At 38.5% G+C, this 26,665-nt stretch overlaps 1 protein-coding gene across 3 annotated transcripts in view; it reads right to left on the reverse strand.

Moving 5' to 3' along the window:
- Positions 1-5,700: 5,700 nt before the first annotated feature.
- LOC127813202 (uncharacterized) overlaps positions 5,701-26,665 on the reverse strand; it is a 47,166-nt gene continuing 26,201 nt past the window's right edge. For 2 of the 3 annotated variants that reach the window (XM_052354034.1, XM_052354033.1), the window contains one exon: positions 5,701-6,604. In XM_052354034.1, coding sequence (XP_052209994.1) covers positions 6,032-6,574 — 543 coding nt within the window. In that variant the 5' untranslated portion in view covers positions 6,575-6,604 and the 3' untranslated portion in view covers positions 5,701-6,031. Of the gene's footprint in view, positions 6,605-8,010; positions 8,051-26,665 lie in introns of those variants that run through there. The other variant, XM_052354035.1, reaches the window with a different exon arrangement.

The raw sequence follows: 26,665 nt of genomic DNA on the forward strand, positions 1-26,665 counted from the left end.
TAATATAATAAGTTGGGCCTTGAAAATATCCCAATAGAATTGGCCCTACATCTATCCCAATGGTGGACCTAAGGGGTCACACACTTAGGTCGAGCCCGTTCCACAATTTAAAAGAGAGATTCGGCCTAATGTGATTAAGGGCCGAGTCTAAAATGTTTACGGGTTTTCCAAGGCACGATTAGGGTTTTTTAACTCTATAAATATGCCACTTAAGAAGCTGGAAAAAAAAAAAAAGAAAAACAAAATCCGGATCTTTCTCAAGTGGCACTTAGGGTTGCTAGCACTACTCGAGGCGTTCGTGGAAAGGGTCGATTGTGTGGACCAACGTGGAGGAGTTCGCGCTTGCGACTCTACGGATTGAATAAGGCAGAATCGAAGCTACGCGGTCAGCTGGTTTTCTAACACCACTAACATCCACCCACATGCGTACTATATCCATCTCATAGATTATGGCATGCAACTCACCATCATTTATCATTAGCATCTCATACTAATCAAATGTAGTATCCCATGTGCCAGTTCGTACTCGACTGATCATAGTCCCCATCTAAGAAGTCTAAGGATTGGGAATTATCATTAAAATATCCTTATTACAAAAATCAATTGTCACACATTCTTAACACTTAAGAATAAGACATTCAACAAGAAATCTGAGGACTCATTCATATGTAATGATTGAAAAGCTATTAATGAAGATATAACCTCAAAATATGAAAACACATTTTGTTATATATATATATATATATATTGCAAGAATTACATCATTAGTTCCATAATTATAAATGTCAGATGCCATCTAAGTCTAACATTAGGGCAGCAACACTAACATGCCAATCTGAACCCACTTGTTATGATGTCTACCTATCTAAACTCGCCTGTTATGACACCGCCTTCAGCCACAATGCCTTCAGCCCAGCTTTGCCTACTGTCATGCCTTTAGATCCTATCATTCCTTCCACATCGCCAATTCTCGATGTCACATTTTTTGACCCTACCACTGCGACACTGCCTGATGCCTAACAGTACTCTCCTACACCCAACACCTGCCTCCGGCAACCCACACAAACACCCAGCTACCTTCAACAATACCATTTAGAAGCTTATTTGCCTACTTAATCTCTACCATCGTCTCACTCGGTGTTGATTGTCGTCGTAGGTATTCCTCACCCATTTTCTTATGTTCTTACTTATGACAGACTTTCTCCCATCCATCGTGTTTTCACCACTTCCATTTCAGCTATCAAAGAATCTACCTCATTTACCAAGGTTGTTAAAGATCCTAAATGGCGTCTTGCAATAGATGAAGAACTTCGTGCTCTCCATGATAGTGACACTTGGTCTCTCCAACCTTTTCCTTCAAACAAGAAACTTGTAGGTTGAAAATGGGTCTACAAGATCAAATTTAATCCTGATGGCACTATCCAACGCTATAAAGCATGCTTGGTTGCAAAAGGTTACAATCAAATTGAAGCCTTTGATTATCATGAGATTTTTGCCCTCATTGCCAAGCTTGTTACTATTCGCTTACTCCTTATTGTTTCCTCTTCCATGAATTGTGTAATATCTCAAACTTTAATGAATGAATAAGTCATAATTACGTGAGTTATGGCATTTTTTGTGATGCTAAGAAAAACTAAGAGAGTTTAAAGATCTCAAAATAGCCGAATCGATAGAAAGAAATACCCCAGGATGTACATGTCCAAAAATAAAGAGATATCCATAAAAAACGTTTTAAGATAAGATTTTTAACGCCAAAATAAACCAAATCGGATATTGTTTTTGGTATAGCTTTGATACAGCCTAAAAAATCGAATTAGCGTAAGAGACTTTTGAAAAGACAACGAAACCCTATAAGAGTTAAATTTTGCATAAGGAACAATCCCGAAGAGGATTCGGGATAAAACGAATGAGTTTTCAATTAAGCGTGATTTTTCATAAGTTTCGGGCCTAAGTGTAATTTTTGAATTTTAGACAAAAAAAATGGTAAAATGAAACTCGGAGTACATTTTGTGAAAAAGGAAACTCTAAGGGTCGTAGGGGAATTTTCGGGAACTCAACGGGCATTGTAGGAAGGCCTAAAAGAGACTTAGAAAATTAAGAGGGTCAAAGTGCAAAAAAAAAAAAAAAAAAAGAATAAGGTGAAGTAGCCATGGCCATCAGCCACCATTGCCAACACCAGCCAGCCTCTAGTCGGCGCGGTAAAGGCTGTCTGAGGCCACAAAAATGGACCCCACGGCAAGGGGGTTGATTGGGATAGAGTATAGGCCAAGGAGTGGCTGAGAATGACTGAGACTTAACAGGTACAATGAGGTATGGTCGCGGTTGCTGAAAAATTGAGGAATGGAGAAATCGAGGAAATCATCATGATTTGAGGCAAGGTAAGGCCAAATCAGGCATTTAATGGTTGGATTAGACTAGGTATGGCTCATTAAAGCTCCAAAAACTGGTATAAATAGAGGTTTGAAGGTAGCCGAATGCATCAAAGTTTAAACTTTGGATTTCTCACGTTTGGGAGTGAATTGAGAGTTTGTGATAAGGTGCGTTTGTTCTTGAGGGTTAAGGGAGCATTTCTGGAAATTTTTGCGAGGTTTCGTGTAGGTTTTGAAGGGTTTTGAGCTTGGCCAGAGTCTTAGTAGGGTTGCCAAGAATCAGATTGGTTTTGGCCGATTTGGGGTAATTTTGAGTGTTGTTTAAGTCAAGAAAGGTGCCAAAGTGATTGACAAAAAAAGGCTTTCAAGTGGTATAAGAAAATTCGGGATTGGGGTGTCACCAGTAACCAAAATTTTGAGAAAGACGACCGGCGCGTAGCTATGACGTGCTAGTCAACCTCCCAGACCACGCGCCAGAGCGTGGGGGGCCATGCTAGGTTGGATTTTTTTAAAAAAAAAATTCATTATTTTCATAATATTATTTTAGAATTTATGGTATAGAAAAAATTGGAAAAATACTTGAGTATGTATTTATTTGGGAATTTTTTTAGAAGAAAATTGGAGAAAATTATGAAAAATAAATTATTGAAAGTCTTGAATAAATGTAATGGCCAGGGGTTATTGAGGTGTCAAGATTTTATCAAAAGTGTGGTTATTAGATCTCAGCACGCAAATTAAGATCATCGTGAATTTCGATGTCTTAGTGATAAATCTCTTTGAAAGGTAAGTGGTCCCTCCAAAATTGATCCAATTTCATGCAAATATTTTGTTATCATATTGTCATGTCTTGGTATATTATGCATCACATAGTGCATTTACATTTTCTGATGATAAAATATGCATATGTGCACGATGAGATTTTCGGTTATACGTCGCATGGGTGTGGGATTAAGGACTGGCACCGCTGCTCTGCCAAGGGTGCACCCATACACCTCGGCCTGACAAAGAGACTATAAAAATAGAAGGCAGCAGTTGGGTGCAGTCGACCCAAACACAGAGTAATGATGATATGTTACATTGCATACATACATGAGTATTAAATGATGTACTCTTACTTAAATGATTCAGCATCTAACGTGGGCTTTGCTCTTGGAATATTCAAACGTTCCAGTTGGGGTTTACAGCGAGGAGACAGAAATGGTTGAGATGTAACGACTCAAGGTGTCATGGATTTGATAAAGTTATTTCCTACATTTTGCTTCCTCACGAGGATTCAAATATGTACTAGTCATATTATATTTTCATTCATGTTGAGAATTTATGTTTCATTGATGAACCGTCTTGTATTATGGATGATGTTTAAGGAATGGTCATGTAATGTCATTATGATTCGATGTATGTTTAGGTTCAATTCTTGCTTTCACTTTGATGAATACCTAGTCTAACATATATGATGTATGAGGAAACTAATGTTAAGTAGGTAAAAGGGAAATTTTGGGAGTTTATCATGTTGAGTTATTTCAAAAAAAAATAAATAAATAACCAAAATTTCCTCAATTATAACATGTAAGAGAAAGTGGGGTGTTACAAATTGGCACCTTCGACAACTAGACGTCAACAATGCTTTCCTCCATGGTGATTTGAAGGAAGGTGTCTACACGTCATTACCTCCTGGTTTTGGACAAAAATGAGGAGACATGCGTATGCAAGCTTCACAAATCTTTGTATAGGCTTAAGCAAGCTTCCCGTCAATGGTTCATCAAACTATCCAAAGTTCTCACCCTTGCGGACTTCATACAATCCAAATCAGATCACTTCTTATTCGTTTGACACCGTGGTACTTCCTTTACTACCCTCCTTATCTATGTGGATGACATCATTCTAGCAGGCAATAATCTCCAAGAAATTGAAGAAGTTAAAGGTCATCTCATGTAATAATTTAAGATTAAGGATCTTGGCAACTTGAAATATTTTTTGGACATAGAGATATCTCGATCGAAACAAGGAATTGCTATTTTACAAAGGAAATATGCACTTGAAATATTAAAAGACATGGGGTACTTATAGTTGAGCTCTCCAATTCTCCAATGGAGCATAATTTATCTTTTAGTAAGGAAGAAGGTGATTGTATTAAAGATCCCTCCTCTTATCGAAGACTCGTTGGACAATTAATTTACTTAACCATCATGAAGCCAGACTTGATCTATTCCGTTCACATTCTCAATCAATTTATGGACAAGTCTTGGGTTCCACACCTAAAAGTGGCATAACAAATTCTATGCTACATCAAGAGTCCCAGACAAGGTATATTTCTTTCATCAACAAGTTCATTATAGTTGAATGCCTTTTGTGATACGAATTGGGCTCGATGTCGAGACACATGAAAATTAACTACATGATACTATATTTTTATTGGGAGTTCCCTTATTTCTTGAAAAACCAAGAAGTAAGCTATCGTCTCTTGCTTAAGTACAGAGGTAGTATATAACCATGCCATTTGTTTGTTGTGAGGTTATTTGGTTTCAAAACATTTTATATGATCTTGAAATAAAACATTCATAGCTGGTTAAGCTATTCTATGATAATCAAGCCACTCTACACAACTTCCAATTCAATATTTCATGAACGAACAAAACACATGAAAATTGATTGTCACCTTATTCGAGAAAATGTTCAAACTAAGGTTGTCAAGACTTGCATATATTACAATGAAAGACTTCATATATATATATATATATATAAAAACCGTGCAAAACTTCATCAACCACCAATTCCCACTACTTGAATCAGTCCTTTTGATTTTTCTGCTAATTGATAATGGGATGGAACTCTAATGTTGGATACATTAATTAAGCATTCTCAACGTACGCTCTCTGTTCTGTTGAAGCAAAACCAATGCCCATAACACGTTAATTTGCTCATGCATACACACAAAACATTTCGTGGATCATGCATTCAAATATAATAGGATGACGAGGCGCACGGGGCTATGTAGTTAGTTGCCGGATAAGAAACAGCTTCTAACTTCCTGCACGAGAGAACACATTTATTTCACAGTTCATGCTTTGCGCATTATGAGTTGGGGGCTTATAAGGCACACAAGGAACCCAGTAAATTGAGCGTCTGGTGCAAAAACTAAGGGCGAGCGACAAAAAAAAATTAAGGGGCCAGGAACATTCCAACGAGATTCTGACAATAATTGTTGGGTTTCAAACCAGAAACTAAAATGAGGATTAGCTTGAAGGAAAAGAACAATAACAATAAGCATGCTACAAAGAAACAAACAGCTGAATTCCCAAAGGCAAGACAGGAAAGACCAAGTTCACTGATATGCTGCAACACTGCACTGGAATTATTAATAGGCCATAATAGATCAGGCCAATGAAGAGTGCATCTAGTTAATCCAAGTTTTTCCATCATCATCTCGGAAGATAATTCAATGGGAAAAACTACCCACTTTACATCTGTGAAAAAGGACGCAGTTCTAGCCTGCAGAAAGTGAGCAAAAATCTTGACAGAGAAACCATAACAAAGCATTCAAACTGAGCACAATCAAGACAATTCTTGGCTCATTGGCATGACAAAAGATCCCAAGATTACTCAAAACTATCAATTATCTTTGCACCTGGCGTGAAAGATCAAAAAGATGTTCTTCGGCTAGCCTACTTAGCTGTCCAACTCACTTGTTGCCTGCTAATGCGAACACAGTCTGCATAATTTTTTACCAGATTCGCACATTTCAGGGGGGCCTTGACATGTTCCTGGTAGCATTCAAAGCAAGCATCTTTCTCCTCTAAACAGGGTGGGGGCTTCTGTTGCGGAAGCTTGAACTCCTTATCACGGAGATCCTTAGCTCTTTGTGTTACTTCCTGCACCATGACTTGCTCCTGCTTCTGCAATCTCTCCAAAACTTTCTCACTTTCTTGAACAGCAGAACGGATGGCATTTAACTCTGCATTAGCAGAGTGTGAAGGAGGGGATACGGGCAGAAATAATGGAGGCTGAACCCGCCAATCCAAGGCTGCAGTTCCTCTTGGAGTTTCAATGTCATCTGAAATCTGCTTTTGCTGTACTTTAGGTTGAGCTTTTTGTGAGTCACGTGGTATCCTCGTTTTTGATTTCCTTGTTTTCTTCTTCTTCTCACCTTCATCTGCAAGCTGTTTGACTAGTTTGCTGCTAATCTGAATAGTAAAAGATTCACCCATTCTATAGCAGCTTCCAGATAAGATAACTGCCTGGTAACCAAAATAAGATCAAAATCATAAAACAAGCTGAGCTAAACTATGACTATCAGTACAGTTTCAATATAGTGACTGTGAATATTACATGATTTATAAATTGCATGAAGTACCCTACAAAGTATAAGAGACTTGAAGCTGAAGGTAGCAATGAGGCAGATGTAATACTCCCAACTTTGCCTAGAAAACAAACCAAACATATAACCAATTTGACTAAGATCTCTTCTGAGATTAGGACCTATTGAACTACTGAGCAGCAGCTTCTGTAACTGGCTAGCTTTAGTTCCCCATAAAATTACACTACTTGAACAGAGAGCAACCAGACATGCTAGTGTTTTAGCCAACTGCTGACCATCAAATGCCAACCATCAACTTAACTGGCAGGTGCTGAAGGCCAAGTGAAGATGGTAACATGCCCTAGTGGGCATACAACTTAACTGTAATGCCCCACTTTTTAAATATACAATGATGCTATTACCCACGGGCATTATAGAAATCCTTACTGACGGAAGCGAAGAATCGAACCTGATAGCTAGCTAAAGCTAGATAATAAGGATTTTCCCTATATAGTTGTGAAACATAAAACCTCAAATTTTCAACAATTAAACCTCTAGTATCAATATAGCTTCCTTATACAACGTCCACGGTGCATCATCCGAGATATGTACATAGTGACACCGGTACAACCGTGGGACACAACCTTAACATAACGAAACCAAAATAGTAGTCTCTTTCATACAATGTCCAATTGATAAAAAAAACCCAACAATTTACAATAGCTCTTTACACAAAAATCTTCACTACAAGAACAATAGAAAACTAAATCAAGTTTCGGCCACCGCTTTGCCTTTTTCGCTTGCTTGTCTTCGAGATACCTAGCACTTTGGACATACCTAGGACGTTGAATATTCTTGGGTTTGAAACACCCAAGTTAGATTGTTACATCTAAGTGAGATGGTTCCAAAAGGAAACAATGCATGGAAGAGCAATATGCAGTTATGCCAGAAAATATGTAGAATTAAGAACGAAATCTCCCAAGATCATGTCAATATAAAACCTTCCATGTGGTAGCAAGGTCAAGGTGTTGCAACCACCCTCACAGTCATCATGGTAGCTCACCGCAAGAGCACGAGATCTCTCGTGATATCTTGCAGTCATCATGGTAGCTCACCGCAAGAGCATGAGATCTTGGCTCATCGCAAGAGCATGAGATCACCTATGATGTCCTAACAACTAGCCACAGTCACCAAAATGACATAATGTATGACAAAGCAGAAGGAATATGCATAAATCAAAGGAAATATGACATGCAAGCCACAAAAGCATGATATGTAAGCCAATACCCACACACAAGTGAAGCAACAAATGCTCAAAGTGTCACAAAACATGCAAAAACCACTCACCTTAGCTTCTTACCCTTCGGTTGCACTGTTTATGGTACAAACACCGTTCATCGAGGCTGTTTCTGCAGAAAACGTAACTTTTTGTAAATCAATCTTAATTATTATAGCATAGAGTGGTGGAGAATAGAAAATAGGGGTAAGACTGCAAAATGTCAGGGCCAGAGGGGCCAAAAGGGTGGTCATGCGCTGCCACTTGCAGCAGTTCAAGGCGTGTGTTACACGTGCCGCTGCCCCCTTCCATCGAATTTTCGGGCTGTCGTTTAAAACGACCATATCTCCCTCATCCGAGCTCCATTTCGCCTCCCGTTTGAACTTATGGACTCCACTTTTAGTGCTCTACAAGATTATAATGAGAAATTGGACTTACCTTTTGATTTTTCCGACAGTTGCGGGCATTTTCTGGCAGCTATCCGTTTTCAGGCGAACCTCTTGTTCTCCTTCGTTTCTTCACCGATTTCCCTCATTTTTCTTGTAGAATCTCCCCCTCTTAAGAACAGAATCCTCACTTAGAAACCTCTCAAATTCACAAAGGTTTGGCCCAAACTCCTCATCGATTGCTCAAATCTTTCACCCAAAGGCCCTATTTATAAACTTTCTCGACCAATCACGTGTTGCCACTTGTCCAATCATTATGAGTCTTATCTGCCACCTCAAGGGAGTCATTATGAGGCGTCATCATGACTCCCAAGTGGCCCAATAGTTTCTTGCCACTTATCCTTAAGGATAAGGTTTGGAGACTTTAGCCAATCACGTCGCCACTTGTCCCGTCATTATGAATCTTATCTACCACCTCAAAGGAGTCATTATGAGGCGTCATCATGACTCTCAAGTGGCCCAATAGTTTCTTGCCACTTGTCCTTAAGGATAAGGTTTGAAGACTTTAGCAAACTTAGAGGCTAAGTAAGATTTTCTGGCCAATCACGCGATGCCATATCAGGGGGTCATTATGAATTATCATGTGACCTTATATTATCTTCCAAGTGGTCAATGATTGCTTGTCATGTGTCCTTGAGGATAAGGTTTGGAGACTTGGAGGCTAAGTCTTGGATTTCAAAATGATCTAAAAGTAGATTTAAATGTTGTTTGAAATCCAAAACTGAATTAAAATGTAAACTCACATACGCACCTTCTCACCTATTTACACATTTGTCCTGCCACCTCATGCTTTGATTTGTGTGCCTCATCATGACTTCTACTGGTTAGTTGGCCTAGTTCGTTATTCCAATGATCTAGTTATAGGTTTTAATAACTACACCTTGACCTGAACTTTTCGGGTAATTTACACTTAGGCCCTTGCAACTTAGTCCTCGAGCCATTTTAATTGCACTTTTTGGCCCCCAAAAAATGGATAAATTATGTTAATACTCAAAGGTTTTAGATAAATTACACTTTTACCTGAAATTCAATATTTACGATTTTGCCACAGGCTCAGAAATTGAACCTTTGTCTCAAGGCTTCTATGATCCCTTGAAAAAACCTATGTCCTCAAATATCAAAACCTAATAGTCTTAGACATTACATCATATTTGATTCTGAAAAATCTCAGGTATTACATTAACAGACCAATTAACAATGAGGGAAGATAATTCAAACCCAAGGTTTGGTTTGAGTTAAATCAATTATAAGTGTATAGGGATCAAGGAATACAATGGAGTTGAAACTTTTAAGTACATAATCATGGCGCACAGAAAAATGATTTTGCCACTGAAGCATGGATCGACAGATTTTTAGGATTTGTTAGTTGGCATCAATGAGGTCAAATTTCTCACTTCATAGTCATGCCAATAGAAGAAAAAAGTAAGGGGTTATTATGGGAAAATATTGGTTAAACAGGAAGGATAGTGATGTCTTGGCATGATAATCAACTCTGGAATGTGGATAGTTTTTCATTATAAGAAATGATAAATATGAAAAGAAAATCACCAGATAGGAGCAATCAGTGTACAGGAATGTGAGGATCATCTTTTTTTGCATTGCCTAGTGGCTCAAGAGTTTGCGGAGGTCTCTCATATTCTCTGTTTTTAGTATTCCTTGGGTTATCCTGTACATAGTTCAATACCTTGTACACTTTGAGGAATCTCACCACAACGCATGGCAGTGACCCTTCTCTTGTGATGTGCTGCATGCAATATTAGATGATTTATTTTCTGAGGCACTGTCACCATGGGGCATGGCAATGGAAACTATTTTTGTGATGAACTTACAGGAGAGAAACAGAAATTAGAGCACTAGTTTTATATTCTCAATTTGGAGGGAGAAGTCTTGGTTTCCTTCTCTTGATTCATGGGGTATACTCTGTTTTCTTTCTTCTCTTCTATAGCCATTTTTTGGTGTACTTCATGCGTACCATGCCCCTTCTGGTACTTTTTAATAAATTCCATAATATTCCTACTCAGCTTTGTCAACCATTGAACAGTGAAGTTTGGAATAAAAAAATAGATATGCAGTACGTTGTGTTTATTGATATTTTTTGCTAGACTTGTTCCCCAATAACTACATAGCCCTTGACCGGGCAATCCCAACAAAATGAGCATTAAAGGCATAGCGAAATGTTAAGTCCAACATATGACATCAGAAAACCTACAGCCCAGAAAATTTGTCAAACTCACTCCTACATATGACCCTCCCAACCTTTTTATCGTGGCATCAAGCATGGCTTGTTTTGAGCTCATTCATGTTGAATTGAGAAGCTAGCAAATCATCTTGAACCCTACCAATATTGCTAATTTCATAAGCAACCAAAGCTTGTGTTTCGGCATGAGTAGACTTGAACTTAAATGAAATGGCCTGAAACAGGGAGGAGCCCTCAAACTTAATGACACATTGTGACTGTGAGAATCCCATGTCACCTCAGCAAGGAAGACTTGGACTATATATAAGGAGGAGGATCCCTCCACCTATTAAACTGGATTTTCAGGTTAGAGTTCTACTCTTGACTTCTCACATAGTATCAAAGTCAACCCTTGGCTGGGAAACTACCCTCAATTGTGGTCATGGACCAATATCCTGCCCGATCACCTGGGCATGTATCAATTACTGGAGGAGCTTCGGCGTGGGGGGGAGTGTGAGAATCCCACATTGCCTCGCCTCAGCATGGGAGACCTGGGCTGTATATAAAAAGGAGGATCCATCCACCTCTTAAGTTGGCTTTTCAGATTTGAGTTCTACCTCTAACTTCTCACAGTGACAAGATTGGAAGAGTTATTAAGGAAAATTCTGAAGAGTAAAAGAACAACTAAAAGCAACACATTAGTATTTCATCCATATTTATCAAAGGCCCACTAAGGCATGAGAATGCTTGGAGCCTAGGTGCACGGCACAAGCCTTTCGAACACTAGGAGCAAATTTATTAAGAATCTTCCAAAACTATTTATACATCATTATTTTTTTATATATAGCCATAAAGAGGTAAACACAACAACAACATATCAAGCATTTATCCCACTATTTGGGGTCGGCTACATGAATTCTAAACTTCTATGTGAGTTACGCGCTAACAGATAGTTTGTCTAGAATTCATATTTGGCTCCGACTAGGTTTTACGCTAGCTGTCGACTATCTAACGCAACCCTCCTCCTTTATCCGGGCTTGGGACCGACAGTGGATAACATCCCCTAACGGAGTAATGATGAAATGAAGTTTCAATACCATCTTCATATGGAGAAGTTTCATGAGATGGTGGTGAATGAAGATAATTGATATAGTTGTGTTCCATCACTTAGTTGACATAGTGAAACCAACAAGTATAACATGGAAACACAACAGATAAAGAGGTAAACACAAACTTAGAAAATCATAAATAACAAATAACAAATAGTATATTACTATAATAACAACTAATATTATTTCAACCACTATAATAAGTTAATAACAACTAATATTAGATAGCTAATAGGGTCTTTTTATTGTTTTTCAATTTTATTTGTTAAAACTAGGAGCACTGTTGGTACCCAATAACTCACTCAATCACTCACCAACATAACCACAAATTGTATACAAATCAATAAGTAAATAAAAGACAGAATTGAAATAGAAAAGAAAGATCAAACCACAATGTTGCACGTCGATTTTTACCCTAGTTCATGCCACAGCAATGGCACTACATCTAGCAACTCCACCGAGAGAACAATCCACTAAGAATGAAAAGAAATCAGTAAAATGAAGCTATTCTCCCTCTCATACAACCTGAGTACAATTCTCACTAAAGAATCCAAGAAATATTCCTCTCACAGCTCTCTCTCTCTCTCTTTATCACTGCACTCATACAAGAGAATAGAATGATTGATTGATCAATCACAACTGATCCCCCTCATAATTATATACTATGGGGCAGACCAACCTAAGGATATAACCAACTCTACAAAGTCTAAACTACCCCTAGTATATCCAATTAATTACAAAAATGTCCTGCACACTAATTGCCACCCGATCATCATTCTCAACTCCTCTAATTTCTTCTAAGCTTCCAGCACACTTAACTCGGGTAAAACATCAACAGATCTCCACCATTTTGCCTAGAGTAAAACCTATAACTTTACCATTCTTGTTATGTTCTCCCTGGAAACCTGAAAAAAATTATCAATCAAACACCATAAAACTATAACAACCTTAAACAATGATGCAGTTTGGACATGGAAACAATTTTCGTGAACATATCAACTGCATTGCCATCACCTGCAACTTTAATCAGATTAATCTCCTTCTCAAGAATTTCTCCGATAAAATAGTACCTAATATCAATATGTTTAGTCCTCTCATAGTGGTTTTGATTTTTAGCCAAGTGTATAGCACTTTGGATGTCACACTTTAAAATAGCCTTCACATTATTTCCTAGGAGCTCACTAACCAATCCTTTCAACCACAATAACTCCTTAACAGCCTCGATCACTGCTATATACTCTGATTCGGTGGTTGAAAGAGCCACAACCAGCTGAAGATTTGTCTTCAAACTAATTGTTGAGTTCCATAATTAGAACGCATAGTCGGTGGAAGACCTTATCCTATCTGGCTCTGAGCATAATCTGCATCTGTATATCCTATAATATTTGGCTCTTCTAATTCCTTAGCTCCACCATAAACTAAAACCTTATTAATTGACCCCTTTAGGTATCTAAACACCCACTTTACTACTTTCCAATGTTCCTTCCCCGAATTAGCCATGAATCTACTTACCACACTCATGTGATAGCGAAAATGCTATACACCTGGCTAAAAATCAAAGCCATCATGAGAGGACTAAATAGATTGACATTAGGTACCATTTTATAAGAGAAATTCTTGAGAAGAAAGAGATTGATCTTATTAAAGTTGCAGATAATGATAATGCAGCTAACACGCTAAAGTTATTCCCATGTCCAAACTACATCATTGTTTAAGGTTGTTACAGTTTTATGTTGTTTGATTGATCATTTTTCAGGTTTTCAGGGAGAGCAAAACAAGAATGATAAAGTTCCAGGTTTTACTCAAGGAAAAATGGTGGAGATTTGTTGGTGTTTTGCCCGAATTAAGTGTGTTGGAAGTTTAGAAGAAATCAGAGGAGTTAATGATGATGATCGAGTGGTAGTTAGTGTGCGGGATGTTTCTGTAATTAACTAAATATACCAAGGGTAGTTTAGACTTTGTAGAGTCAATTATATCCCTATGTTTGTCTGCCCCATAGTTTATAAATATGAGGGCAGGGGATCAGTTGTTATCATTAATCAGAAATCATTTCATTCTCTTGTTTGAGTGCAGTGATAAAGAGAGAAAGTTGTGAGAAGAATAGTTGTTGGAGTCTTTTGAGAGAATTGTACTTGAGTTGTAAGAGAGGGCGAGTGATTCATTGTACTGATTTCTTTCATTCTTAGTGGATTGTTCTCTCGGTGGAGTTGCTGGATGTAGTGTCATTTTCATGGCATGAACCAAGGTAAAATCGGTGTGCAAGACTTGTGGTTTGATCTTCCTTTTTCCTATTTCAATCCTATCTTTCTTTTACTTTTTGTTCTGTATATGTATTGTGGTTGATTCGGTGAGTATTTGAGTGAGTTATTGGGTACCGAATGTGCTTCAGTTTTAACACATGCCATCTACATAAAACAGGATATAGATTGCTACTTTAGAGGAAACATGCCTAAGGTAGACACAACAATCAAATGAGCTTCTTTTAAAACCTTAACTTATCATAAATGAATCAAATTTCTAATACCACTATCTAGAAGACTGTTTTAGTCCATATAAGGACTTCTTCAATAGACAAACCTTATCTTCATTTCCCCTAATTTCATACCCTCTAGGCTACTCCATTAAAATTTCCTCTTCTAACTCACCATGGAGGAATGCGGTGGTAACATCCATTTGCTCTAGGCATAGGTCTAGATGGGTTGTCATAACTAGCAAGGTTCTTATAGAAGTGTCTCACAACAGGAGAAAACACTTCATTGAAATCTACCCCTGCTACTTGTCCTCCTTTTCCCTAATTTCATACCCTCTACGCTGCTCCATTAAAATTTCCTCTTCTAACTTGCCATGGAGGAATGCAGTGGTAACATCCATTTACTCTAAGCATAGGTCTAGATGGGCTGTCATAGCTAGCAAGGTTCTTATAGAAGTGTCTCACAACTGAAATAAAACACTTCGTTGAAATCTACCCCTCTTCTTGGGTAAAACCCCTGGCTACTAGCCTAGCTTTATACCTAGGCTTAAGGCTATCTCTAGCTCTTTCTTTCACCTTAAATAACTACCTACAGCCTACTATTCTTTTTCCCAAAAGTCTATTTACCAAAACCCAAAGTCTCATTTTTCCTCAAGGATTCCATCTCAGCTTCCATGGCAGCCTGCCATTTCTGAGATGAGTTTACAGCCTCTTCATAGGACTGAGGCTCTTCTCCAGCCATCTCATCCGCACTTAGCAATGCATATGCCACCAAATCAAAGAAACCATATCTCACCGGTGGCCTACTAACTCTTCTTTGCCTATCTCAACCTACATTATACCTTTCTTCAATTAAATCTCCTATTGTATCTGTTGAACTAACATTGTCCATCTATTGGTCTTCATCATAACTCGATGAATCCCTCACATCTATAGATCTGTCAAGGGTATTTCAGATTAAGGATCATTTACCAACACTTAGCTGGTCCTAAATAGATTCCAAGGGAGTATCATATGCAGCAACATCATCTTGTTGATGTTGTTCAAAATTAACAACATGGTGTCCCTACCATGCTTTAGAATGTCCACAAAATGCTCATATGACTTAGGTAATAAATGCAACAAAATTATCCGCTTCATATGATTTTGGAGCTTTTGCCCTTCTTGCATTTTGAAAGTAAAGAATTTAGCTTTTAAATATAACCTACTTGAGAGAGACTTAGTCATATAGAGACTTGCTAACTTAGACCACAATGCCTCGGCATTTTTCATCTTAGACACTTCCCTTAGGACTTTGTCCCCTAAACTCAAGATTAGGGTATTGAAGGCCTTTTCACATATTTCTTGCCTACGACTATTTGCTTCTAATTTATGTTCAGAAGTAGTTGTTTCAGGCAATGGTTTTTGGGGTTCTAAGACTTCTTTTAACCCTAGATTTCCTATCAAGGCTTTCATCTTTATCCTCCAAAGTCCAAAATCGTCAGTGCCATCAAACTTTTCAAATTCGTATCGGGCAGCAGGGGCTACGAAAGCCATGACAGACAATTATTCTATAGGTTTCTTGGGGTTCTTGGTGGTTTTTGATTGAGTGATCCGGCTCTAATACCAGATTGTTAAAACTGGGAGCACTGTCAGTACCCAATAACTCACTCAATCACTCACCAACACAACCACAAAATGTATACAAATCAAAAAGTAAATAAAAGACAAAATTGAAATAGAAAAGAAAGATCAAACCACAATGTTGCACGCCAATTTTTATCCTAGTTCATGCCACGGAAATAGCACTACATCCAGCAACTCCACCGAAAGAACAATCCACTAAAAATGAAAAGAAATCAATACAATGAAGCCATTCGCCCTCTCATACAACCTGAATACAATTCTCACTAAAGAATCCAAAAACTATTCTTCTCACAACTCTCTTTCTTTATCACTGCACTCGTACAAGAGAATAGAATGATTGATTGATTGATCAAACACAACTGATCCCCTGCCCTCATATTTATAGACTATAGGGCAGACCAACCTAGGGATATAACTGACTCTACAAAGTCTAAACTATCCCTAATATATCCAGTTAATTACATAAATGTCCTGCACACTAATTGCCACTCGATCATTATCCTCAACTCCTTTGATTTCTTCTCAACTTCCAGCACACTTAACTCGGGCAAAACATCAACATTATTTATATTTTTTTCTGGGTTATTACTAGGTAGATTTTAACCACTCCATTCTAAAAAACAAAACAAAAAACAAAAAAAAAAAAGAGTCATAGGTGCAAAAGGAGTGCCTCAGGTAAGGCAGGTCTTAGTGTGCCTTTGATCAGTGTTTCTAAAGGCTTTCAGCACACTCAAGTGCAAAGGCCTCCTGCAGTTTTAACTGCAAAGTGCAAGCGCGCGCTTAATCAAAATAAAGCGCAAATGATGTGATTGGAGATCAGGACCATCAACAAGTGAGGAAGCAACCCACTAGACAGAAGCACGTTCCTTGTCGGTACCTGGATCATGCTCAAGTCAATAAGCACAACTTGGTTGCTGAGCTGTGCAAGGTTTAATGAGCTGTCCAGATAATGTTATCATTGGAGCTGATTTCATCAAGTTAGTTGTACCATTAGTTAGTTGTGATGTTAAGCAAGTTAGTTAGCCAGCTGGAAGTTAGTTGGAGGAGTGTGAGTTGGTTAGCAGCATAGTTGTTAAATCGAGATTCGAATCGAGAATCGAAATCCTTATTTTATGAATCGTGAATCGAGAATCGAATCGAATCGTAAGATTCGGTATACATTCTCAATTTCAACTATAAATAATATATATCCATAGAAAATAAATAATGTGCCCACCATGATCAATTCTTTTAAATATAAATAGATAAATAAACTTCTAAATATATTTGTTAAGTTTAAAATTATACCAAAAGGTCAAAGTATATTCATGTTGCCTTTAAATTCAAATTACACCAAATCAAACCACTTTCAAAATAACAAGCTAGGAAAAAAAAAAAAAACTACAACTATAAGGTTACTAATAAACTCCATTGTCCATAATCATCACTAGTTATCAATCATCTTCATCTTCAAGTTCAAGAGCATCATCATCTTCATCATTTTCATCATCTTCTTTGTTTTCAAAGATAGCCAAATCGAACGAATATTTGATTAAAGCGCGCATGCAATCGAAGTCGCACAAATTGGATGAATCGGACGAATCGTGCTATTCATGAAATTCACGGTCGATTCGTCCGATTCATAGTTAATTCTAAGGGATTTTCGATTCGCCTTATAAATTCGACTCGATTTCTATATGAATCGAATTGAATCGTGTGATTCGAATCGTGAATCGTACGATTCTAAGGGATTTTAGATTCACCCTATAGATTCGACTCGATTTCTATATGAATCGAGTTGAATCGTATGATTCGAATCGTGAATCGTAAGATTCTAACAACAGTGGTTAGCAGATGTATAAAAGCTACAGCTCTTGAATTTTTTTTTTTTTTTTCCTTGTAAATACAACTCTTGAATGTTGAGGAATAAGGAAAACTATATTCTCTTTAGTCTTTTTATTCTTCCCTAAATTCTCTTCAGTCTTTTTATTCTTCCCTTTCCTTCTCTGATTTCTCATTCCTGAACTTGCTTTTGATTCTATGTTCCAGAGATCCACTGAGCCATCAGCATATAAAAATAAGGGATAATATGATACCTGCAAATAAATTACTATATAATACAGTCAAGACAATAATTTATGCTAAAGAAGTACAAAAGAGGGCTTTTCAATGATTTCTAGATTGAGAAAGTTATCTTCATCATTGGAGTTATGGTTCTCATTATCTTCCTCATCAGCCCCATCTAATTAACTTCTTCAACCAAAATTGGTTGTGAACTAGAAGTTGAACTTGGTGTTCCAGTTGTTGTATTGTCTCCTTTGCTTCTCATATTAAATCTAGACTATTGAACTCTTAACTATATTACCAACAACACCCTGTGTCAAAAAAACATGACCAAATACCAAATTATTCTCTTTTACAATTTTACAACACTCGAAGGTGTTTATATAATGGATGGGTGTGTTCTAGTGTATAATGGTATGCAGTAACAACTTTTTATTTTATTTTACATTTTTACTGTAAGACAATAAAAAATCAAAATAATAAATAACCAAAACGCATGAGCTTTTAGAGTTTAAGCTGCACTTCACTTTGACATAAAAAAGCACTAGAACTGTACTTTGCACTTTCTTTGCACATAAGCGCACTTTTAACAACACTGCCTTTGACAATTATGACGTTATCCATGCAAGTATATCAAACATCACTCTTAAATAAATCTCTCCAGTACTACAAAATTGCAACATCAAATAAGAGATAAAAATTGATGACTTAGCAAAACATATATATATATATATATATGATATAAAAATTCAAATTCTATTTTCCCCTCTTCAACTTCATTCTTTCTTTTTTTTTTTTTTTTTTTGGTACATTCTCCTCTTCAACTTTGACAACTATAAGCCCCATCTTTTTAATTGCCCAATTGGTCTTTAAGCATTTATCTTAATTCAGGCAAGCAGTGTATCAAGCCTGTAGACAAGCAATAACCGTTAGTCAGTTTGAGTCAGTTTACTTACAAATTACTGTCATGTGCCAAGGGTAGCCCTTGTAATTTTTCTTTTTCTTCTGTTATGGATATTTGTCCATTAGCTAGAGGCAGTTATATTTCTGTTTGTACTGCACATGGGTGCATGTGGGTGGCTGTGAGGGTATATAATGAGCCACAGCTGAGGATGGGGATTCATGAATGGATTAACTTGAATCTTTTCCCTCTAAATTTCTCTTATCTTCTCTTTCTCTCTCTTACTGTTCTCCCTCTTTTTCCCTTTCAATCTCCCTTCCCTCAATTTCCATTGGTTTATGGGAAATTCACCCAAAATACTCACTGTCAAATCCAGTGATCTGACAATTGGTATCAAAGCCCGACGATTCCCGGCCATTTAGTTCAGATTCCCCCAATGAGGTTCCGAGCAATCAAAATTCTGTGCAATCACGGTCAAAATTGTACACCGATTAGGATTGGTTGGAGACCACCTCAATGAAGACAAACGATTACCTCTATCAATCGTTCCAGCGAGTTGCGTAGCAAGCGACACTAGTGATGGCAAAAGGAACATAAATGAAACAATTGGAGCCTCAATTGGATGTGATGGAGCTAGGCATTTGATAGAACCGGGAGCAAATAGAGGAGAGACTAGAGACAATGGAACTTGGCCTCCGCCAGACTCAAGAGGAAGTGAGTCGAGGCCGAGCAAAAATGATGGTAGGAGAGAGGAACCTGAGAGAAGATTTCTCCCATCTCTGGGAGAAATTTTCTGAGTTCAGACAAAAGCTTAGCACAGTCTTAACCCTGTTCTCTAGCTCCCTAACATGAGCCTTCCAGCGGATTTTCCCCCAAGGAGCAATCCGGCTCCGATACTCCTCGAGGGCCGAGCCAGGCATTGCACTCCGGACCAGGTGGAAGCAGAGCAACAGCTGAAATTAGTGTCGGAACCAATGATGAGAGGCACCTACATCAATCCTAACCCGATATATCCCGGTATTTGAAGGGGACAAACCGAGATGATGGTTATGAAGGTGCGACCGTTTCTTTTACCAATATCGAGTGGCAGAAGAACAAAAGGTGAACATAGCAGCTACCTATCTCAATGACATTGGGGATGATTGGTTTCAAGGAGGACAACACTAAGTTGGCTATAGAAGACTTTTATATGCGGTTCGAGGAAAGAAAAATGATGGATGTTATTGAAGAATTTAACAAAATGAAGCAGGAGGGAATAGTGGATGAGTATTTACTTGAGTTCGAAGAGCTCAAGTCGTTGATAGATATCACCCATCCCTCTTTGGATGAATCCTACATTGTGTTCAGCTTCATCAGTGGACTAAACGAGGAGTTAAGGCCAATAGTCTAGATGATGCAACCCACCACCGTTAAACAAGCTACAAAGAAGGCTAAATTGCAGGAACTAGCCGTAGAGGCAATTTTCAGGAAGCATCAAGTAGTGTCAAGGGGCCAAAGCAAAAGCAACCCGATGGTAAGGGGTGGAGGAGTATTCAAGGCTGCCAACTTGGTTCCACAAAAAGGAAATATGCTGCCCAAGATTGCCCCAAATCCAGCTCCAATAAAGTCCCTGTCCATGGAGTAGAAAAGGCAACTTGGGTATGTTTCCGTTGTGGGGAGTAGTATGGCTCGAGTCACCAATGCTGGAGACAATTGCTTTAGATGGAAGGGCTAGCAGAAGAAGAAAGAGAAGTAGAAGCTGCTGGGGAGGAGGTGGCTACTAGAGAGGACGGTGAGATTTCCTTGCATGCACTACAAGGGAGTGCATCAAGGAAGATAATCAAGGTGAAGGGATTAGTGGGGAAGAAGAGGTTGATGATTCTCATTGATAGCAGAAGCACACACAGCTTCCTAGATGAAGCTACAGCTGAGGATTTACAATGTCCAACACAAGAAACACTCCCTCTGTCAGTTCCAGTAGCTAATGGCAATAAAATGATGAGTAAACTGAGGTGTCCAAGGTTTAAGTGGACGATGCAAGGTGAGGAGTTCACAGTGGATCTGCAAATTCTGAAGTTGGGAGGCTGTAATATTGTCCTTGGGTCAACTAGATGAGGACGGTAAGCCCTCTAGTCTTTGACTTTAATAAGTTAGAGGTCACTTTTGAAATGGAAGGGAAAAAGCTGGCATTAACAGGAAGTTGGGAGGCCGGAGAATGCAAACTATTGACAGGTCAGAAGATGCAGAAATTAATCCAACAAGGGGAATCCTCAATAGCTCAAATGCACTCCATTTATGCAGTTGAGGTGGAGGAGGGCAAAGGTGAGGAAAGCAGGGAGGCAGTAACATATTTGGGGGATAACCCATGGCCTACATTGACATCCACTCTGCACTCACTCACTGAGGTACACTTTTGTGATCCCTTACACTCACTGTTGAATGAATTTGAGGATGTATTTGCGGAGCCCTCAACCCTTCCCCCAACCTACTTCCTTGATCATGCCATACACTTGAAACCCAATGTGGAACCTGTCAACATTTGATCCTATAGATACTCACCCAAACAGAAGGCTGAAATAGAAAAATTGGTGAAAGAAATGCTGTCTAAGTCTATCATTCAACTAAACCAAAGCCCATTTGCCTCCCCTATCCTATTAGTTAGAAAGAATGATGGAACTTGGCAGTTTTGTGTTGATTGCCGTCAGCTGAATTCCATCACGGTAAAAAATAAATTTCCTATCCCAATTATTGAAGATCTACTAGATGAACTATCCGGAGCCACCATTTTTTCAAAACTTGACCTAAGATTCGGGTACCATCAAATCTGAATGAGTCCTAAAGATGTTCCCAAAACAGCCTTCGAGACTCATCAGGGGCTCTATGAATTTCTAGTTATGCCCTTCGGCATAACTAATGCCCCTATTACATTCCAAGTCTTAATGAACCACATCTTTAATCCTTACCTAAGGAAATTCATACTTGTGTTTTTCGATGATACCCTCATATACAGCTCATCTTTGGACCAGCACTTAATCCACTCGAGGGCAGCTTTTGAAATTCTGAGATCCAATCAATTGTTTGTGAAGGGGTTCAAATGCACCTTTGCTGAGGAAAAAGTGGAATATCTAGGCCATATAATCACTAGAGAACAGACCCTAAAAAGATTACAGCCATGTTGGAGTGGCCAAAACCGCAATCTGTCAAAGAATTACGAGGTTTCTTAGGGCTGACAAGGTATTACAGAAGATTCATCTGGAACTATGGGATTATTAGTAGGCCATTGACTAATTTATTCAAGAAAAAGAATTATTGCCGCATTTCAGACTTTGAAAAAGGCTACGACCCAGGCTCCAATATTGGCCTTGCCTGACTTTTCAAAGCCCTTCATCTTGGAGACAGATGCTTGTGACTCAGGAGTAGGTGTTGTTTTGGTGCAAGAGGGCAAGCCTTTGGCTTTCTTGAGTCAAACTTTAGCCCCAAAACACTTGGGCCTAAGCTATATGACAAGGAATTGTTAGCAATCTTAATAGCAGTAGAAAAATTGAGATATTCTTTGGAGGGCAATCAATTTATAATCAGAACTGATCATAAAAGCCTCAAATTTCTGTTACAACAGAGGCTACACACACAGCTACAACAGAAAGGGGTGACTAAGTTGCTGGGGTTGGACTATACCAAACAATATAGGAAGGGTAAGAAAAATACAGTAGCAGATGCAATGTCCAGGAGGGAAGATGCAGTTTGCCAAGCGACATCAGTAGTGATTCCCAATTGGGTTTAGGAAATTACAGCAAGTTATGAGCAGTCCACTTGGGAAAAAGATATCATCCCTCGATTAGCAGTTCACCCTTCAAATCAGTCTGGTTCATAGTTCTAAAAGGTGATAGGCACATCGAGGCGCAAAGGGTCCTGGAGCCTAAGGTGCAAGGCAAGGCGTGAGGCGCGCAAGGTAAGGCGTGCCTTTGCGAAGGGAGGCGCGCCTTTTAGAAAAAAAAAAAAAAACTCAAAATCTTGTAAAATCATAAACAACTATCACATTATCAATAATAATACATGCATATCATTCATGATTCATTATCTTCAAATTCTAAACTAACAACATCAAAGTTGATTCATTCATCATGCAAATTCTAAACTAGAAATATCAACAAAGTTCAAACTCAAAGTCTCAAACATTGTAAAAATACTATACATAATATTAAAACATAAATATATTATGTCTATATAATTTTTTTTAAAAATAAAGCTTCAGGGATGGCTTCAAAGACTGGGTGTGTTGGGGATGATTCAACACTCCACCGATTTGCTGGGGTGCTGAATCACTTGTGTAATGAACCCAGCAAATCACTGGATTCATCTCATCCTAGTGATCTAGTGGGTCCATCTAATTTCATTGCCACTACAAAAACTAGAAGCAAAAGATAAAATCCATATCTGATTTCATTCCCAAAAGCCAGATGTAACTACCTATGTCTTGGGATGCCCCATTTGCCAACGCTGCAAGCACGAGCAGGTTCCTTACCTAGGCCTACTGAAGAAACATACCAGAGCAAGCATGGGAGCAAATTTCCATGGACTTCGTAGAAGGATTACCTAAGTCGGAGGGGAGGGATGTAATTCTTGTGGTGGTTGATCGGTTAACCAAGTTTGGCCACTTCTTGAGCTTAGAACACCCATTCACACCCTCGGAAGCAGCTAGAGTGCTATTAGACTCGATTGTTAAATTACACGGACTGCCACTATCAATTGTTTCAGACAGGGATAAAATATTCACTAGTAACTTTTGGCAAGAATTATCCAAGAGTTTGAGGGTGAAGCTGCATATGTCTACAGCTTATCACTCGAAAACGGATGAACAAATGAAGAGAGTATATCAATACTTGGAATCTTACCTACGGTGTGTTTGTTTTGCTAAACCTAAGAGTTGGAACAAATTGCTACCCCTAGCCCAATGGTGGTACAACACCAGCTTCCACAGTTCACTGAAAAGGACCCCCTTTGAAGCTTTATAAGGTTATAACCCCCCCCAAAAAAAAACCCCCAATACTACATGCCGTTATGCAGTACTCAAATGTGGAGATGGCAGTGGATCAATACTTATAGTAGAGGCAAGAGGCTTTGCAGGTGATTAAAAGGGAATTAACTACAGCACAAAACAAAATGAAATAGATGGCAGACAAGAGTAGTGAAAGGACATTTGAGTTGTGAGATATAATGTACTTAAAGGTCAAGAGGTTCCAATAGCATCTCTTCTCTAACAATCCTACTTCAAAGCTAAATCCCAAGTGCTATGGTCCCTTTCCCATAGTAGCAAAGGTGGGAGAAGTGGCTTACAGATTACAGTTGCCGGACGGAGTGTTAATCCACCTTGTTTTTCATGTCTCTCTGTTAAAGAAATCCATTGGACCTACGAACAGCACTAGCAGTGAATATGGAGCCCTTAGCAGTGTTGGATAAAAGGGTGATCCACCAAAACTCCCTACCCTTAACTCAAGTTTTGGTGCAATGGACTCACCTACATCCTGATCATACCACTTGGGAGTATCTATCAGATCTCCTCAAGAAATTTCCCCGAGTGGCACAGCTATTATGATTTCTTGGGGACAAGAAATGTTTCATTTTGGGGAGGGGGAGGGGCGGGTATTTGTCACGTGCCAAGCGTAGCCCTTGTAATTTTTCCTTTTCTTTTTGTTATGGATATTTGTCCATTAGCTACAGGCAGTTATATTTCCGCTTGTACTGCACATGGGTGCATGTGGGCGGCTATGAGGCTATATAATGAGCCCATAGTTGAGGATGGGGATTCATGAATGGATTAACTTGAATCTTTTCCCTTTGAATTTCTCTCTTATCTTCTCTTTCTCTTTGAAACAAGCCTTAGAAAACCGTGATTGCTTGCCTATATTGATATTGAGAGAGCTTGAAAATATATACAGGTTATATTCTAATCTTTCTCCTATAAAGTAGGAGAAGATTTAGGTAATCTATCCCTAAAAACTAGGATGAACTATCTTCCAAATTTTAGGAGATAAAACAGAAATAAAAATACAAATTTACAACAATATCTACAACTTGAAAAGTAATTAAACAACTTTAGGATAATCTGTTTTTAATCTGTGCCCAGGAGTTAATAAGCTTCCACTTGAAATTTCAATCTTGTCCAACACTCCCCCTCAATCTAGTTAATAAATGCAAGTCATTCCCAACTTGCTAATTAAGGACTCAAAACATGGTCTTGCAACTATTTTTGTTAAAATATCAGCCACTTGATCAGAAGAAGATATATAGGATAGACTTATCCCTCCTTCTTCAATCTCCCTCTTTATAAAACTTCTATCTATTCTCACATGCTTCATCTGATCATGCTGCACCGGATTTTTGCAATACTAATAGCTGATTTGCTATCACTAAATACATTTATTGGTTGAAATAAAGGTATCCCTAAGTCTTTCATTACCCTTTCCAGCCAAATCACCTCACACATCCCTTGAGCTATTTCTCGGAATTCAGCTTCAACACTGTTGCAAGCCACCACCGATTGCTTCTTACTCCTCCATGTAACAATATTCCCCCATACCTTGGTACAATGTCCTGAAGTTGACCTGTTGTCCTCTCTAGAGCTTCCCAAATCTACATCGACATACCTCTCAATTCCCCTATTCTCAATTTTCTAGAACATTAAACCTTTCCCAAGAGTACCTTTTAGGTATCTTAGAACATGAAACACAACCTTCATGTGCCTTTGAGTGGAAGAATGCATATATTGACTGATTACACTGATTGCATAGGCTATGTCTGGCCTAGTAAGTGACAAATGAATCAATCTCCTTACTAACCTTTGGTACCTTTCTTTTTCTATCAAAATATCATCATCTTTTTCTTCCATTTTCCAGCCCTTTTCTAAGGGAGTTCCAGCTGGCCTACAAGCTAGCATCCTTGTATCTTCTAGTAGATCAAGGGTATATTTATGTTGTGATATGAACAGCCCTTCTTTGCTTCGAGCTACCTCCATGCCTAGGAAGTATCTCATGGTTCCTAGGTCTTTTACTTCAAATTCAGCTTTTGTTGACTCTTCAAGTTGTCAATTTCCTATAAATCATCACTTGTCACAATAATATCATCAACATATACAATTAATATAACCCTTTTCTCATTTCCAGTGGGTTTTATAAACAATGTATGATCTAATTGTCCTTGTTTATACCCTAATCGGTTGAGGGTTATGCTAAATTTCTTGAACCATGCCCTTGGGGATTGCTTTAATCCGTATAAAAATTTCTTTAGCTTGCACACACTCCCACTATCAACCTCATGTTCAAAACCAGGTGAAAACCTCATATAGATCTCCTCATCATCATCAAGGAAGGCATTCTTAATGTCAAACTGGAAGAGTGACCAATCTAAATTCATAGCAATAGACAGTAACACTAGAATGGAATTCAACTTGGCAAGCAAAGCAAATGTCTTCCCATAATCAATCCCATAGGTTTATGTAAGCCTTTGGGCAACCAATCTAACCTTGTACCTTTCAATACTACCATTAGCATTATATTTTACAGTAAAGACCCACTTACATCCTATCACTTTCTTGTTCGAGGGAAGTTTCACAACACCCCATGTATTGTTCCCCACCAGGGCATTCATTTCCTCCATAACCACAGCCTTCCACTTAGGATTATCCATGGCACTTTGAATATCCCTTGGAATTTCAATGCTATCAACATTCACAATAAATCCTCTGAATTGAGGAGAGAGCTGTGCATAATTTAAATGGTTAGCAATAGGGTACTTGACACATGATCTTACCCCTTTCCTTAGAGCAATCGACGTGGCCCAATCCATATCATCTTCCCTAGTTGTATTGCTGTCACTATTGTCTTCCCCTTTTTCATTTGATGGATCAACTAGACCAGCCTCTAGAATAGATGGCTGACTTTGCTGAGGCTCTAGATGGCCTTTAGGGCGTCTGGAATAAA

Source organism: Diospyros lotus, chromosome 11 (genome assembly GCF_014633365.1).
Source record: "Diospyros lotus cultivar Yz01 chromosome 11, ASM1463336v1, whole genome shotgun sequence".
NCBI lineage: Eukaryota > Viridiplantae > Streptophyta > Magnoliopsida > Ericales > Ebenaceae > Diospyros > Diospyros lotus.